We start from the raw sequence: 18,740 nt of genomic DNA on the forward strand, positions 1-18,740 counted from the left end.
TTGCACCCAGCATTATGATTTATATTTTTGGGGGTATATACCCAGTAATGGGATTGCTGGGTCAAATGGTATTTCTGCATTTCAACCATCTTAAATGATTTCTATTTCGTGCTAGAACCCTCAAAGGCTATATACTTATTTCATAATAATAATGTTGCATAGTTACAATGTGCCAGGTACATTTATGAGTTTTTTTTTTTTTTAACAGGTTTTAATCTCATAACCCTCACCACAACCCTAAGAGGTAGGTATTATCATTTACCTTCATTATACTCATGAGGAAACAAAGACACTGTGTGATAAGTCACTTGAGTAATAAATTACAGAGTAATCTCAGGAGCTGTGATTCAAACCCAGGCACACTGACTTCACAGTCCCTGATCTTGTGCTCAGAACATGTTTAAATGCTTAATAATGAAAAAGCCACTGCACTAGACCCTGGGCTAGAAGTTTTACTGAAATTTGAATTTATGGGAACATAAAAAAGTTCTTATTGTTTTCAGGTATGGCATAGTCTACCTGATGACAGTGCTAAGTCTTAAGTTCTATAGTAGAGAATGTGCAAAGTGCATCAGAGTGAAGTGGGCCCAAAGATAGAAGATCTTGTTCTTGTGAAATGGGCAGGCGGAAAGTCACAGGTGGCGAGGGATCCTATAGGCAATGGGAATAGGAGAAACAGTGGCTCATATTTCAGGGACCTGGAGTGTGTTGAGGAGCGATCACACTGTACCAGGAGGCTGGAATCAGATTTTGAAGAGTGTTGCTGGGAAGTTTGGTCTGATCTTGAAGACAACAGGGAAAATAATTAGAAAGTTTTTGAAGCAAGAAAATAACATGATTAGATATTTATTTAAGAAAGAATAAGATGAATGGGTAGAGAGATGATAGAAGGACTGGTTGGGAGGACGACGGTGATCCAAATGAATCATTAAGGGCCTGTGGTAGAGGAGTGGAGAGGATGAATTGATGAATGATTGAATGTGAGGTCACAGGGGAAGGAGGAATTCAGGGGGATTCAGATATTTATTCTTCAGAGTCTGTGTCACATTCTTTTGGTATCTTTAGAGATCGCCTTTTTTTTTTTTTTGACAGAGTCTCGCTCCGTCACAGGCTGGAGTGCAATGGCGTGATCTCGGCTCACTGCAACCTCCACCGGCTGGGTTCAAGCAATTCTCCTGCCTCAGCCTCCTGAGTAGCTGGGACTACAGGCGCATGCCACCATGCCCGGCTAATTTTTTGTATTTTTAGTACAGATGGGGTTTCACCATGTTGGCCAGGCTGGTCTCGAGCTCTTGACTTCGTGATCCACCTGACTTTTAATATAGAACTGACTTTTGGGGCAGCCAGAAATCAAACTGGGTGAATAAGACAGATCATAAAAGTATTTTCCTTTTGCACCTCTTTGTTTTTTAAAAGTAAAACATTACATAAGTAAATTTCAACCAAAAGTAAGAGAAGGGCAACACAACGAAATTCAGAACAAGATGTTATTCTGGTAAACTTTTGGGAGAAAGTGACTCTTAAAAGTAAATTTAAAGTCTTTTGAGGAATAGTATTATTTTACCAAACGTATAGTCTCTTAAGGACAAAAAACAACTTTAGAAGTCAACAAAAGAGAAAGGTTTTTAACAAACATACTATAGTTTAAACATTACCTATCATCACCATTCATCAAAATCATGTTGAAATCCAGTTTCAGTATTGAAAGTTTTAACTGTTATTTCACAAAATAATCTGCTAGTAAGTTAAAAAAACTTAATATATAACATTTCAATCATAAAATGGAATTAAATACAAGTATTTACAAATCTTAGTTGCCTGAGCAACAGAAGTGTTTCCTAGAACAGCTGTGTTCAAACCTTAGTGTACTTGTTAAAATGCAGATTCCCAGTTCCCACTCCAGAGATTCTAACTCATGAGGCAGATAAGGGTCTGGAGTCTGTATTTTTTAGTCTCCTCCAGGTGATTATTAAGCACTTTGAGACACACGTTGAAAAACTGCTTAACCAGGAAAAAAAAGCAGGCAGATAGAATTATGTGATTATCCCATTTTTGCATGTAAAATGTTTCCTGTTGATTCCAGGTTGTGGACAGAAAACAGAGTAGGCTAGTCAACAGCTTAGCCTCCTTCTTCTTCATTAAAACTTCCTGCCTGCTGACTGGTAGAGAGCATAATTGCAAACTTACTAGTTTTAGATTTATTCTTGGAAATTACTAGAAGCAAAATACTTGCTGTTTCATAGCAAATATACGCACAAAAGTCCAACCAGAATAGCACACAATGAAAATAAAGCATTAGGGGAAGGCCATGCTCTGTGCTGGGGAACGCACTGGGAGGTGATACTCACAGAGATCGGAGGCTAAGCAATTGCTGGAAAGTGTCAACTTTAATTTCGTAGATTTCATTATGTCTTAGGTCACTGAAATGACAGGGTTCCAAAGATTGATTTCAAAGTTACTGGTTTCAAAGATTACAGACTTCAGATAACTTTTATAGAGGGACTACCTGCCCTCAATCAAAGGAACACATGAAGTGTATCTATCAAGTGACTGATTTTTGTTTGTTTAAAAAAGAACATTACCATTTACACACTCAAGTATTGTCTGTTTCAAAGGAGCTAGTTTGCTTGGAAGGACGTAAAACCATATTCCAAACATGCAATCATCATTCAAAACACTGGAGGACTCTTCTCGTGCTGCCTTCTGAGTCTTTCTTGGATTCTTTGAGGGTCTTCAGGAGGGTAGATTCTTTGCCTTTTACAGATAGATTTGCTTTGTTTTTTTTCCCTTAAGCACCCAAAGGCATTGAGAGAAAAACTAAGTGTGAAGGGATAGATGGTTAATATTGTTCTGATCAAAACTGAAGTGTGACTATAAAACAAGGCTGTCCGCATGCGGTGGCTCACGCCTGTAATCCCAGCACTTTGGGAGGCCGAGGTGGGCAGGTCACGAGGTCAGGAGTTTGAGACCAGCCTGGCCAACATGTGAAACCTCGTCTCTACTAAAAATGCAAAAAATTAGCCGGGCATGGTGGCGGGTGCCTGTAATCACAGCTACTCGGGAGGCTGAGGCAGGAGAATCACTTGAACCCACGAGGTGGAGGTGGCAGTGAGCCGAGGTCACGCCATTGCACTCCAGCCTGGGTGACAGAGCAAGACTCTGTCTCAAGAAAAATCGAAATCAAAAACAAAACAACAAGGCTGATGTTTTGTAGCAGAGTCAATATTAAGAGAGGAATTCTAAAGGGTTTCATGCATAAGTAGCATCTGTAGCACCTTAAATATGACAAATATGGCCTTCCCCTAAAGTTGACTATTGTGAAACAAACACACCAACAAACCCAAGTCCCCACATATTAAAAAATAACACCACTCGGCCGGGCGCGGTGGCTCAAGCCTGTAATCCCAGCACTTTGGGAGGTCGAGGCAGGTGGATCACGAGGTCAGGAGATCGAGACTATCCTGGCTAACATGGTGAAACCCCGTCTCTACTAAAAATACAAAAAACTAGCCGGGCGTGGTGGCGGGCGCCTGTAGTCTCAGCTACTTGGGAGGCTGAGGCCAGAGAATGGCGTGAACCCGGGAGGCGGAGCTTGCAGTGAGCCGAGATCACGCCACGGCACTCCAGCCTGGGAGACACAGCGAGACTCCGTCTCAAAAAAAAAAAAAACAAAAAACAAAAAACAAAAAAAAACACCACTCATTAGATATGTAAGTTTGATTGTACTTCTAAAATAAGAAAAATTTCAAAGCCCAAACATACCCAATTCACTAGTACCCTGAGTTAGGGGGAGAAAAAAGCAGATATATAATAAATGTTTTACTGATATTATGCTACAGTTCATGAAAAAAATAATATTATCTATGTTTCCCAACTTTCTAACCACCCTGCACAGTCACACCTTGTGTGTGTAAGAAGGAAAAGGATCACATGTCTCCCCGGTGAACTACAGGGTAAATGAACCAATGACCCTGAGAAATGCAAGTTTTGATTCTTGAGTTTTGCTAGATGACTTAGAGACTTCTAGACTTACATTTTCTGAAGCTTTTGGCAGACTGAAAAACTGGGTAAATCTTCTAATAGGTTGTAAGACAGATCTCTGAAAAACAGAAGGTGCAAAAAGGGGAAATCTGTTACAAATAAATCATAAAGAAACATGCTTTGCTCTCTTTTTCCCTCCAAGATGTTCTATTTCCCAAAGGCAGACTCTGATCATTTTCACAGCACTGACATGGAGCAGGTAGTCACAGGCATTATTGGATTAACCAGTAGATTCAAATGTTGACTGAAACGTAACTGTTAGACTTCTTTAATTGCTTTAAATAATTTACTTAATGAATTCATTTATATTCTATTAGTACTTCTCTATAATGCTCTAGCTATTATCTTACTGCAATGAGTACAAATTAAATTAAATAATTGTTCCTCTGTCTCTAAGAGCTGCTACGTTTTCTACAGCTAAGATAAATCATTGTTGTTTCTTTTCTAATCAACTCTTTAAAAAAAACCTAACAATTCAAAACAGCAGGAGCTTTGAAATCAATCACTACAAGAAGGAGGCGGGGGAATGGAATCTAAGAAAATCTTCAGCCAAAATTCAACAAATTACAGAATAACAAAAACATCTGGACATATTTATAGTATAATATAACTAATCTAAAGCAAGCCATCATAATTTGCAGAAAGTTTGAAAGAAAAGAAAGTTGGTAGATAACGTAACATAGATATACAAGAATAATTTTGTTTCATGTTTTAAAAGTTATCAGCTAATCAACTAACACATTTTCATGCCTGATTCTAATTCTTAAAACCAAATCACCACTATGCAATGGGAAAATCATGCTTTTTCTAAGAGGCTTTAAATTATTCTTATAATTGATCACTTTATCCTACACTTATTGAATAAATGGGATTTATAAAGGAATGAAGTCCATTTACTCCGCATAAATAGTACAAATGAAGCTGCCTGTAAACCCAAATTTGTAACTTTCTGAAGGTTTGAAAGATACGCCCCCACCCAATACCTCCAAAACCTCACACCTATGCACAAATATACCTGATTATTAATATGGTATGTATTTTTGAAAAGTAGTGAATATAATAAAATGGGCACACATATTATCAAAGCTGATAATTGGTTTACTCATCTCTGCAGGCTGCGAAGGGGATAATCCTTCATCATCTACCTCTTAATAGAGGGAACATAAGACCTTCTACATAAAGGCATAGTGTTGCCTTCTACCTAATGATTTTCATGGCTAACACTGACCAAGCACTTTAAAAAAATTATTACTTTTTAAAATTCTGGGGTACATGTGCAGGATGTACAGGTTTGTTACATGAGTAAACGTGTGCCATAGTGGTCTGCTGCACCTATCAGCCCATCACCTAGGTATTAAGCCCAGGATGCATTAGCTTTTTTCCTTAATGCTTTCCCCCTTCCACCCTCCCCCAGCAAGGCCCAGTAAGTGTGGTTTCCCTCCCTGTGTCCATCTGTTCTCATTGTTTAGCTCCCACTTACAAGTGAGAACTTGCCATGTTTGGTTTTCTGTTCCTGCATTAGTTTGCTGAGAATAATGGCTTTCAGTTTCATCCATGTCCCCGCAAAGGCCATGATCTGATTCTTTCTTATGGCCGCATAGTATTCCATGGTGTATATGTAGCACATTTTCTTTATCCAGGCTATCATTGGTGGGCATTTGGGTTGATTCCACATCTTTGCTACTGATGAATAGTGCTTCAATGAACATACATGTGCATGTATCTTTATAATATAATGATTTCTATTCCTTTGGGTATATACCCAGTCATGGGATTGCTGGGTCAAATGGTATTTCCAGTTCTAAATATTTAAGGAATTGCCACACTGTTTTCCACAATGGTTGGAAATTATATTCCTACCAACAATGTAAAAGCATTCCTATGTCTCTGCAACCTCACCAGCATTTGTTGTTTCTTGACTTTTTAATAATTGCCATTCTGACTGGTGTGAGATGGTATCTCATTGTGGTTTTGATTTGCATTTCTCTAATGATCAGTGATGTTGAACTATTTTTCATATGTTTGTTGGCTGCACGTATGTCTTTTTTTGAGAAGTATCTGTTCATATCCTTGGCCCACTTTTTAATGGGGTTGTTTTTTTCTTGTAAATTTGCTTAAGTTCTTTGTAGATTCTGGATATCAGCCCCTTGTCAGATGGATAAATGGCAAAAATTTTCTCCCATTCTGTCAGTTGTCTGTTCGCTCTGATGACAGTTTCATTTGCTGTGCAGAAGCTCTTCCGATTAATTAGACCCCATTCGTCAATTTTTGCTTTTGTTGCAATTGCTTTAGGCGATTTCATCATAAAGACTTGGCTCATGCCTATGTCCTGAATGGTATTGACTAGATTTTCTTCTAGGGTTTTTATAGTTTTGAGTTTTACATTTAAGTCTTAATCCACCTTGAGTTAATTTTTGTATAAAGTGTAAGGAAGGGATCCAGTTTCAATTTTCTGCATATGGCTAGCCAGTTCTCTCAGCACCATTTATTAAACAGAGAATGCTTTGTCCATTGCCAAGCACTTCTTATATAAAGGTACCATGTTTATAGCTTTATTTGTATTATCTGGTTTAATCCCTGTGGCCACGTTATGAGGGAGGCACTATGATTCTAATCATACGATATGAAATGACTTGCCTAAGTTGACCCAGCTAATAAGTGGGGAATGTTTCACATAGCCTATAGAATGGGCTAAATAATTCCCATGCACCTGATGCAAAACTAGGCATGTACAGTGAAATTTCCTCAAGTAACAAGTACTCACTGGATGACTTAGCCGAAGCGGGAGAGCTCTCAGATCTGTATCTCCAGGAGAACATACAGCACCTTGTACTAGGGGTGAGGCTCCTGGGTTCTAGTCTCAACTTCAGCTAATTCTACTTGGTTTATACACTGGCTAAGCATTGGCATCTTTCTCAGGTCTCCTAAATGAGAAGACACCATTTTGCAGGGTCATTGGGAAGAAGAAATGATTATTATAGGTGGAAGTGCTTTGAAAATGACAAGATCTACCATGAATGTTATGTGTATTCCTGACGGCTTTTCAAGTTCCAACTTGAGGAAAGAATAATGGTTCCAAGGAAGTGAGAAATATAATAAAAGCTAACACTGACTGAGAGTTACGGTGTCCCAGGTACTGCTGTAACTGTTTGACATGTAGTAATTTAATCAGTCCTCATGAGAACCCTCTGAAGGAAGTGGCTACATCTCCTTTTTATAAACTGGGAAACTGAGCTGCAGGAGGAATAATAATGTGCTCAAGATCCCATGCTGGCATATAGAGTCTGGATTTGAACCAGAAAAGCTGGCTCCATAGCCTTTGCTTTTAAAGTCATTTTGCCAGTGAGCCTCCATTCATGCAATTCTAGACCTGAGTGGTTACCACTCTTGGTGTGACATAGCAGAGACAGATGCAGTTTAAACACTGGCTCCTTACTTACTAGCTCTAGTGTGTAAAATCCTAATCATATAACTGAGACAGTTTTCTGGAGAAATGGGGATGATTATACCTGCTCTGGGTGTGGTAGGCAGAATTCTAACATGGTCCCCCAAATTTCTACCACCTGATATATACACACTTCCTCTCAGTTATTCAATCAAACTGGTTGTATTTGAATTCAAACTCACTTCTTTCTTGCCTTGTGACTTTAACATTTAACTTCTCTAATTCTGTTTTCTTATCTGTAGCTGCACTTCATGGGGTGGGGTGGGGAAGAAAGATTTGCTCTATACTCCCCTCCTTCAGATGTGAATCACTGACTCTAAGGCTACCAAGTGGTGTCACTGCACCCATTGAGCAACTGGAGTCTGAAGTGACAGACTGGGGCTGGGGAAAGGCAGAATCACAGCAGCAGCCATTCCCGTTCATCTACTTAACATTCCGAGTGCTGCTAAGTAAAGCTTATGGTGAATTTACAGGCGCTCAACTGCCACAGGTGCCTTCTATGTGAGTGCAGTGCCATGGCAAAAGATTAAGAGTCCTTTTATTAAGTCCCTACAATGCTTGAGGGGACAATAATTGTGTCGAGTGGAAGTTGAGGGAGAAGGCTGAAAACGGAAGGTCAAAACAAGGCTCCTTGAAGCCATGTAAACTACTTGTTTTCATAACACATGGGAAAGGCAGAGGAAAAAAGTCCCAAGTCAATAGAAATAACATATGCAAGCTGTTTAACCATTACAGGAAACATTAGAACATGGCACTGACAACTATATTGGAAGAATGTTTGATCACCTTTATCAAGGATTGTGTGGATCTGATATCTCAATGTTTGATTTTGGCATCCATACTGGGTGGTTGATCCATTATGTTATTTTGTTCTGCTCTGCAAAGCCTTTAGAGGGGGAAATAAAGTGATTTGGCCTGTTCTTGTCTTTTCTGAAAGAAAACATGTGCCAACTGAAAGTCTAGTGGGAGCTTGTTTGGGACTTAGAAAACAAAGGTACATTACCATTGTTACCAGGATCATGTCAGAGAGCCTGGACCAAAGAGGGCAAAGGAGGCCTGACCTCCTGCAGACCTGCAAGGAAAGAATTTTCTCCTCTCTTAAAGAGATTATTGAAATCATGTCTGCCATTTCACCCCTAAATGGAAGTTGCCTGTTTACACAACATTATTGCCTTACTGATACGCACAGCACTTGGAGATTAGGTAACTGATTGCAGACGGTTTGAGGAAGAGATGAGATCTGTGCTCCAGTTAAAGTCCTGTTAAAACACAAACCAGACATAATTCTTTCATTCGGGCATCACACAGTGACATATTTTGACTCACTGATGTTAAGACTGATCAAGCTCTAGCGGCAGTGTATGTATGTTCTGGGCGAAGTCAAGAGTCTACTCAGTACTTACAGACTCTCCAGGTTTGCAGTTCCAGTTAAATCAGGAAATTCAGTTATTTGTGAGGCACCATTCAGAGTCCTAGAAGGAGGAGTATATGAGTATTACTGGCAGAAGATTCTAGACAGGGGTAATTTTTATTGCCATTTTCAAAGGACTTCAACCTATAATACTCATCTGGCTTTTCACAGCAACCCTGTAAAGGGTAAGTGATCCGTAAGAGACATAGAAACTTACAGTGTTCTTAGTTCAGGTAAATGTTGAAAAGCAGATCTCCCAACAAACTGGATGGGATTGTCATAGAAATGTCTAAAAGAAAGCCAAACAGCAATTAATATCTTAGTATAACATTTGAAAGATGAATATCTGTTCAAAATTTGAACAAATACATTAAATGTACTTATGTAATTTTTGATTATACTGTATTACATAACATTCCCAATTCCTTGGTTTCAGGCAAACCTCAAAAGTGTTTTGACTCACAGTATGAGACTTCTGGTAGGGAATCTGTACTATATAAAATTGAAGATTTCTGACAGCAAAGGAGATATGAATGATAGTTACTAAGGGGAAAAGCAAGTAAACTGAACACTTAACAGTTTCCCTCCAACATCTGTAGAATATCCACTGAGTGGCAAAAAGGTAATTCAAAGTACTGGCCATGAGATCATTAATTAATGAAAGATGAAGTCTATCTATCAGTATCTACTGAAGGTTATTATATCTGCTGGTCACCATAACATACACAAGAGACTCATTAAATTATTGGAGAGGAAATGAGCTATTCTGGCATATGTCTATTAGAATTTTCTTGAATTAATTATTGTTTTAAAAGGTAAGATATTATTAGAGCTTAAAAAATATTTTGTTTTACAGATGTTTTCACTGTAGTGGTATTTGAACTGCCTTGTCAATGGAGTGCCATATACTCTTTAGCTGAGTCTTTCTTCTAGTCCAACTAAACTCTACAAATATTCATTGTCTACCATGTTTAAAGTATGAGGGTAGGTATGTGAGGATTTAAATATTGATTTATTAAAAAGCTGTCACTGGGTAACTACTTTGGGCCTGGCATTACACTAGATGCTGGGGGTTTGCAGAAGAATGATAAGATGTTCCTGCGGTAAAGGAGCCTGGATTCAGCTGGGATAAAGCAAATGAATAACAGCATATCACTTTCTATTTAACAAAGCTCTTGCATATATATATATATAAGCTCTTGCATATATATATACACACACATATGTGTGTATATATATATTTAACAAAGTCCTTGCATGTATGCACATACGTGTGTGTGTGTATATATATGCAAAAGCTTATATATATATGCAAGAGCTTTGTTAAATAGAAAGTGTATATATATATGCAAAAGCATATATATATATATGCTCAATTGATCCATGCAACAACTTTATAAGAGTCATAGTGTAGATACTATTTTCTTCACTTTTGGAGGAGAAAATTGAGGCTCAGATACCTTGGCAAGCTCATTACCTCCCAGAGCCTCAATTTTCTAATTTGTTAAGCTGAGATAATAATGCTTAGTGGTACGGTTTGCATAAGAATTAAAAGAGCTAATGCATGTGTAACATTTGAAACAGAACCTGGGATACAGTTGTTACCCAACAAACCTAAATCCTCTTCTGTCCTCCTACCCACTGAGCTCTTCTTTTCTCTTGGGATGAATCAGTAAGAGAAAGAGCTAGAGTTGGAATTTGGACCTTATGATGAAAAAATGGAGCTTTCCTCTTACTATCTTATTAGCTCTTAGCTATACCATGTACTTGTATGCATATAATTGTGTTCACATACATGTACATATATATATACACACACGCACTATATATGTGTGTGTATATATACACACACACACACACTATATATATGTGTATATATATACACACACACACTGGGCAGGTATGAATATACATGTTTGTGTGCATAAGGCAGAAGTATCATAAACACACAGAAGGAGTTTTAGGGTTCTCAGGAGGGAACTCTCTCATATGTTCGGGAGAGATTATAAAAAACTTCAAGAAATGGCATTTGAAATGGGCCCTGAAAGACAGAATTTCAAGACGCATAGTGAGGGAATGGGATTGTAGGAGCAAAGGCAATAAGAAAAGAGCTTTGTTCCATGAACGTAACTTAGTCAGTCTGGTTTATGATTTAGGGTGATTGAGAAGAGCTTTGGGGAACTGGTTGAGAAGGTTGGCTTAGGCAATGTGTAGCCTTAGGCTGTGAATGTTAGGGTGAGGAGTTTGAATTAGTGTAAATAGGCATCCTGAACACACGTTTCACAGCAGGAGCAACAAGATGGTTGCTGTGCTTCAAGGAAGATGACCCCGCCAACAGTGAAGGGAGGGAGGCCAGCCTCATGCAGACTGGTGAAAATCTAGATGTCATGGCTGGCAGAGAGGCTGGTGCAGTGGAGGTCTGGAGGTATGGATAGGACGGGGACTACAGAGGTGGAAATGAGGAGTGGGTAGCCAACTGGACCTGGAAAGCATTCACAGAAATGCAGGCTTTGAAGAGATGGAAACAGATGCAGAAGCAAAGAGAGGACAGTTTCAGGGAGAAAGTGGCTACTACTGTCAAATAGTGGATAGGAGCTCTAATACTTATGGTAGGGGGCTGGGGGGTGCTCTGCTAGTTCCTCGGGGAGTATTAGCATATCAAAAGAGTGATGAAAAACCAGTACTGTGGCTGCAGAAGGAGGAGCAAAGGCAATGTCATTTGCCAACCTCTTAATATGCAAATACTCTCTAATGAGGGCTAATGTTTATTGTCAATACACTTTAAAACTCTTAGTTTGGCAAAATATTGCCAGAACATTTCAGAAACAATGAATAGTTTTTTTCTTCCAGTTGTCAGGGCTAATTGGGACTCCTGCTCATTTGTGACAAATAACACATGGTTCCAGAAAGCCCGTCAATCCAGTTGGCACAGGACCAACATCTGCCGAGAAGTGCCCCTAGAGTCATGTTTAACAGTTGTCCTTACTCTCCTCCTCTATATTCAGGCTTCTCATTCACAGCCTCAGGTTTGATGGTGTCCCAAACCTGCCTTGGAGAGGAGCCTTTTGTCTAAGAGCCAGCCTCATACTCATAACTATATATCATCATTCTTCTGTATTAAATGTGAAACATAACGTTAGTTATACTTTGTAGTTGTAACTCTATTTTATTATTTTGTTTGAGACAGGGCTCTGTTGCCCATGGTGGACTTCAGAGGCGTGATCATAGCTCACTGTAACCTCCAACTCTTGGGCTCAAGTGATCCTCCTGCACTGGCCTCCCAAAGTGTTAGAATTACAGGCATGAGTCACAGTACCTGGCCTATTTTATTCTTTTATGGCATATAAATCCTCATATACACCTTTCTAAAACATTATTTATCTTTCTAGATTTACATCCCAGTTTGTATAAATGTGATGTTTGGGCATAATAATGAATGAAGATAGAGGCTTAGCACAAAACAGTATAAACCTCCTACCATCAATTTAGGCTGGAGTCTATTGCTGTAAAAGACATCTATTTGTATATAATAATTTATATTTCTAGTATACTCGGGTTTAAGTTCAGAATGACTATGCAGACTTGACATTAATGCTTTAAAAATCGGTTTTATTCCTTGGAAAATAGAGGTAATAAAAAGCGTTATACAAGATTATTTTAAAGATACCTAGCACATCTGGAGATACAAATCATAATGTGATCTTTAAAAAAATCTTTTATATTATTTCAATGTTCAGCTAGAACCTGGCAAAATGCATGCGTATATACCTTTCTGTATGAGCTCTTAGATTGACTGAGACGAAACTCAAGCAAATATAGAATATTCATTGTATTTAAAAGTATAATATATGCTATATTTCAGGATGGAGAAACCAAAAAACATTATAGTCACTTACATTGTAATAAGAGAAGGGTTGCCTACAAATGCTTTCTCAGGTATTGACCTGATATTGTTGCTATGAAATCCTCTAGAAAGAGAAAAAAACATTATAAAAAATCATGTGTGGAGTAAAATTATTTAATAGAATCCCCCACCCTGACCACAGTGGCAATAATCAGAACCTTTAGTAACCAGAGGACAACGTTAAATTCCTCTATGCATCTTGAAACTTAGGTGCCGTTATTTACTCTCTAGGGGATAAAAAAAGTCATGTGCTGTCATCTTAAAGGAGAAATAAAGAATCTGAAAATAATAACTGCACTTCATGAAAACTCACAATCTAATGTTATAAGAAGAAAACCTGTTAATATCCAACAGAGCATCATTGTATAAAAGCAGGAGAGAGTGGAAACCATTTTTGGAGAGATTATGATCACTCCTCCTGACCCCATTTGAAGCTAGAAGAGAAAATTGACTTAAGCTGCAGTGAAGTAAAGATTTAAGTAGTCTCCTTATAAGGACAAAATTTTCTGACTTGAAGAAAGGTGCCCTGGCTCAGTGAGTCTGTAGTTATAAGCTGATTGTCATCTGTTGTTGATGTTGTCTGAATGGCAGAGAAGCAGATTCAAGGATCTTTGGAGCTTATTTGGGCCTGTGGCTGTATGAGGTGACCCTATGCCACGAAGCCCAGCTAAGCCACACATGGGGTTTCCTGAGTCAGAACACCCTAAGGGTTTTTCTTATAAACAAGCTCCTCTGTGTCTCCTTTAGCTGTAGGTCTTATTTCTCACTGCTAGGGAAATGAGGTTCTATGTTTATTTTCCTTTCCAAGTGTTAGAACATTACTCACATAGGTTATTTATCTTTTTAGATACAAAAAAGCTAATTAAATTTTATCATCTAAAAGGCAGTATATGCAACCCAGTGGCTGAAAGTCAGCTTTTCTTTAGTAAAATTATGGGGCTTTAGAATTCATTAAACATTTACAAATGAAATACAGTTGACCCTTGCACAAAATGGGTTTAAACTGCATGGATCCACTTTTTGTTGTTGTTGTTGAGACAGAATCTTGCTCTGTCTCCCAGGCTGGAGTGCAGCCGCGCAATCTTGACTCACTGCAATCCCCGCCCCTCTGGTTCAGAGCAATTCTCGTGCCTCAGCCTCCCAAGAAGCTGGGATTACAGGCATGTGCCACCAGGCCCGGCAAATTTTTGTATTTTTAGTAGAGACGGGGTTTCACCATGTTGGCCAGGCTGGTCTCGAACACCTGGCCTCAAGTAACCTGCCTGCCTTGGCCTCCCAAAGTGCTGGGATTACAGGCATGACCACTGCCTGCGTGGCTCCACTTATACGTGGGTTTTCTTCAGCCTCTGCCACCCCTGAGATAACAAGACAAACATCTCCTCTTCCTCCTCAGCCTCCTCAATGTGAAGATGACAGGGATGAAGACCTTTATGATGATACACTTCCACGTAATAAATAGTAAATACATTTTCTCTTCCTTAGGATTTTTTAAATAACATTTTCTTTTCTCTAGCTTACTTTTATAAGAATACAGTACAGAATACATATACAAAATATGTGTTAATGGACTGTTTATGTTATTGGTAAGGCGTCTGGCCAACATTAGGCTATTAGTAGTCAAGTTTTTAAGGAGTCAAAAGTTTTACGTGGGTTTTCTACTGTGCAAGGGTTGGTGTCCCTAACCCCGAGTTGTTCAAGGGTCAGCTGCAATGTATGTGAATGCATCTCATACTTTACTAGGCACAGACAGTTTGATTCATCTATTTCTAGACTTATGCAACCCAGAAATGTTCAAGTTCTCAGAAATGCTCAGCAACTAAATTCCATTTTAGTTCTATACTAAAAATCTACAAATATATAAAGTATATAAATGTTGGGAGAGTATGTATGGCTTAGAAAAAGAGAAAAGAATATGACTTACAGAAATATATGTATTTCTTTTATATATATGTTAGAGAAACCCAGCATAAATAAAAAATATTACCTGGTATTTGCTAGAGATAGAATCAATTAAAATATATTTCAAGAGTACTTTATCATTATTTATATAAAGTTAAAATTTTCTAGCAAATCATATTATGTAAAACAATCACATGTATTTTTAAATAAATTCACAAAAGGATAAAGTTCTCCCATTAAAATTGTCCTAAATACTTACAGTTCTTTAAGGTTGGAGAGTGTTCTAATTGCAGTGGGGAATTCATCAAGGTTATTGTAATTTAAATCTCTGAAAATGAGTAAACAGTATTTTCAGTTTTTTATTTAAAACTTCATATATACTCTACAAGGAAAGTTAACATGCTATTCCAATGAGCCCATATGACTAATGGAAGTTCTCGTTGCTTTTGTTGATGGAAAGAGATTTTCTTGGCTTGTTGACTACCAACATTCTGTAAGTATCTGCATTAAAATGGTCGTTTGACTAATCATAAGAAATTTGAGAGTCAAGGCTCAATGGTACTGGGGCGTCTCAAAAAGAAAGAGAGTGTGCCGGAGCATTAGCTTCTAAGTAGGAAAGATTCGTCTTTGACCAGGTGTTGATGGCTGCCTGATGGAGCTCTTCAACTGAACCCGGCTCACTAATTGGCCAGGGTGAATTTGCACTCCTCAGGGCTCCTGGATCACATCCCTTTTCTTGGTCCCTCCTTCACTCCCTTGTGACATGACATCTTGCAGGGCTGCTTTGTCTTTGACTTTCACAGGGTTCCCACATCCCTCCCAGCCTGAAGTCCGGGATGCATCTTACTTCTGGAGAAGTTTCTGTGAGACAGGGTACTCTCAGAAAGGAATTTTGTCTAGAATTTCTTCAGTGTCGTAAATGATTCAGAAATAGGATGTTTTCTTTGATCTGTGCAGCAAAGTTCTATGTTATTCCTCATGACCAGAGATGAAGTGGTCAAATTATCTCAAATCATTAGTTTCTGTATCTGTTATAGCACAATTGGCTTTTCAATTTCATTACTCACAAGTGCTTTACAGACTTACTCTACCTTCTATCTAGATCTTTGTATGAAAAAGTAATTGCCTCCTGGTCTCTGGGAATGGCAGATTTCCCAGATGACGCAGAAAAACCTTTTGGTCAGGCAATCACATGTGGTTAGATTCTCCTCTGTGGAGAATTGCTATTTAATTTTAAGAGAGAGATAATCTGACTGAGTTAAACATGAATCAAGGTTCCTACTTGTCTGGCACAAACCATCCTTAAGCTATACTGCAGGCAGGAAACGCGTGTCTTTTGTAGACATAAATTTTCTTCCTGTTTGTAAATCTCTCCAGATGCTCTGTTTTGATTAAACAAGGATTGGGCCCTTATAAATTACTTGGATTTCTAGTGAGGGAAAGGAAGAGGCTGGAAATAACCAAATTGCTTATCCTCTGTAGCCCTGGGCGTGGTAGGGGAAGGAGAGACAATAAGACTCACATGAACTTTTCCCTGACATGTTTTGCTCTATGTTATTTACATGCAATCCTGGGTCCTTACCCCAAAGATTGAGGGAGGGGAAAAAAAAGACTATTTATGGAAATACCCATCAAAGCCCATCTTGTTTTTCATTCCTGTTATTGTTCAAAAGGGCTGGAAGGTGATTTCCATTGGTGAGATTTCTGAGCCCAGCCCTGTGTAGATAAGAGTTCTAATTTTTCCTAGCAGCTGATGGGAACTGCTTGTCTATGCCATTAAGTTGATGTAAAGGTCCTGCCTGGACGAGTTCATCTTTGCCACCTAAGAGGAAACACAGGGTGACTTAACCCTGGAAAGAGCTGTTAGCGCTCATAGGCTAGAAGAAGAATACCATCAACACAGGGTCCCTCAGGAAATTAGTAACCCAGATCTGGTTAGAAGCTAAATTGATCATGAACAAATTGCTAAGCTCTGTATGCAGATGAACAGTGGGCCCCAAGGGCACAGGAGAAGTGGTCTTTGGTCTTTGCATTTTGCGGTTCTGGTCAGAGCCAGCATTGCAGATTCAGTGACCTGTGTGGTTTATTGCATTTGAGTATTAAAAATGTGAGGGTAGGGATGGTGACATGGCTGCAACCACCCTCCTCTCCCAGCACACTCAGGACCCTCCCTGCCTGTCACCTCACTCTCAATCCACCTTTCTCAACAGGGCAATGAAGAGCGTCTCCTCCCCCGGGAAAAGCCTGGGTCCCTGCTGTGGCCCACAAGAACCTCTACCTTGGCTCTGTGAGAGTGTCTAGGATATGGTCAGCTGACTGGACTCTATTTTTACTATAGGTACCAATTAAGAACTGAACTTTTGACTTATTCTTTGGAAGTAGTACATAGTAGTAAACATGGATTTCAGAATCAGACTAGAGGAGGAAGCAAATCTCAGTTCTGCTACTGACTAGATATGTAATAACTTTACCTCGCTAGAGCCTAAAATGGGATACTGTAAGAAGTAATTAAAACAATGTATGCCAAATGCTAAGTGCAATATTTGATTATAGATATACTCAATAAATAGTAGCTATTATTACTTTTCACCTTTTTTTCTTTTTTTTTGAGACAAGGTCTTGCTCTGTCACCCAGGTTGGAGTACAGTGGCATGATCACAGCTCACTGCAGCCTCAAATTCCTGGGCTCAAGCGATCCTCCCGCATTGGCCTCCCAAGTGTTAGGATTACAGGCACGAGCCACCATGCCCCGTCCCTTTTTCATCTTTTGAATTGCTTTAGCATGAGCTGTCACTGTTTCCTAATGAGATGCCTGTTCATCTGAGATGGAAGACGCAGGCATTGGCCTGGCCTGCATCCTCTCATTCAGCAGGGAGTACCAGACTCATGAACAGTGAGCCTGAGTGATCCTTGACAGAGACTACACGTTTCTAAGCAAATAGTCACTGCGCAGTAGAGAACATCTCATTTAATCTATAATGATTCTAACTAATTTATCACTCTCATTAGATTAAAATAAAATCCCAGTTTTATTGTTCAGCCCTGTGAGGGTTGTGTGTGTAAGATAATGCCACTGTAAATATCTGTTGAAAGCTTAGGCAATTAACCAAACCAAACAAAGTCTGGCTTTAAGGCTATTTTGATTCTTTCAGAATATTCATGAAAATACTGAAAAAAGGGAAACAAATAAAAGGTCAACTCACAAAGTCTCCAGGCTGTGGAGCCCATCAAAGCATTTCTTTCCCAGGGAGTGGATTCTATTGTTATGGAGATGTCTGCAGTAGAACATTACAGATAGTTAGGAAGACACATTGCACAGAGCACACTTACCATTTTGATAGCTTAAATCCAAAGAAATGTACACTGAAGAATGCACTAATTATAAGAAGCTAACTTAAAAAATGGCTATATGCTGCATTCACTCATACCACAGATGATTCTATACCACAGAATTTAAAAAACAGTCACAGTTTTTTACCTTTTAGCTTTGGGACATCAGGGTATGTATAATAATATGAGCAACACAATTGGTATAAGTAAGTTTGGGTTTCAAGGCTTTCAAAAAAATTTTTTAAGTTCAGGGGTGCATGTGCAGGTTTGTTATGCAGGTAAACTTGTGTAATGGGGGTCTATTGTAAAGATTATTTCATCATCCAGGTATTAAGCCTAGTACCCACTAGTTATTTTCCTGATCTTCTCCCTCCTCCCACCTTCCACCCTCTGATAGGTCCCAGTGTGTGTTGTTCTGCTCTGTGTCCATGTGTGCTCCCATCATTTAACTCCCACTTCTAAGTGAGAACATTCAGTATTTGGTTTTCTGTTCCTGCGTTAGTTTGCTAAGGGTAACGGCCTCCATCCATGTTCCTGCAAAGGACATGATCTTGTTCTTTTTTATGGCTGCATAGTATTCCATGGTGTATATGTACCACATTTTCTCTTATCCAGTCTATCACTGATGGGCATTTAGGTTGATTCCATGTCTTTGCTATTGTGAAGAGTGCTGCAGTGAACATACACATGCATGTGTCTTTATAATAGAA

The 18,740-nt window shown here is 38.9% G+C and overlaps 1 protein-coding gene across 2 annotated transcripts in view; it reads right to left on the reverse strand.

Moving 5' to 3' along the window:
* Positions 1-18,740, reverse strand: part of LOC105473374 (leucine rich repeat containing G protein-coupled receptor 5) — a 147,861-nt gene that overhangs the window by 11,186 nt on the left and 117,935 nt on the right. Inside the window, exons 6-13 of one of the 2 annotated variants that reach the window (XM_011727160.3) lie at positions 17,904-17,975; positions 14,960-15,028; positions 12,794-12,865; positions 9,115-9,186; positions 8,890-8,958; positions 8,674-8,745; positions 4,034-4,099; positions 2,349-2,420 (exon numbers count right to left, since the gene is read on the reverse strand). In XM_011727160.3, coding sequence (XP_011725462.2) covers positions 2,349-2,420; positions 4,034-4,099; positions 8,674-8,745; positions 8,890-8,958; positions 9,115-9,186; positions 12,794-12,865; positions 14,960-15,028; positions 17,904-17,975 — 564 coding nt within the window. The remainder of the gene's footprint in view (positions 1-2,348; positions 2,421-4,033; positions 4,100-8,673; positions 8,746-8,889; positions 8,959-9,114; positions 9,187-12,793; positions 12,866-14,959; positions 15,029-17,903; positions 17,976-18,740) is intronic. The other variant, XM_011727161.3, reaches the window with a different exon arrangement.

Source organism: Macaca nemestrina, chromosome 10 (assembly GCF_043159975.1).
Source record: "Macaca nemestrina isolate mMacNem1 chromosome 10, mMacNem.hap1, whole genome shotgun sequence".
Taxonomy (NCBI): domain Eukaryota; kingdom Metazoa; phylum Chordata; class Mammalia; order Primates; family Cercopithecidae; genus Macaca; species Macaca nemestrina.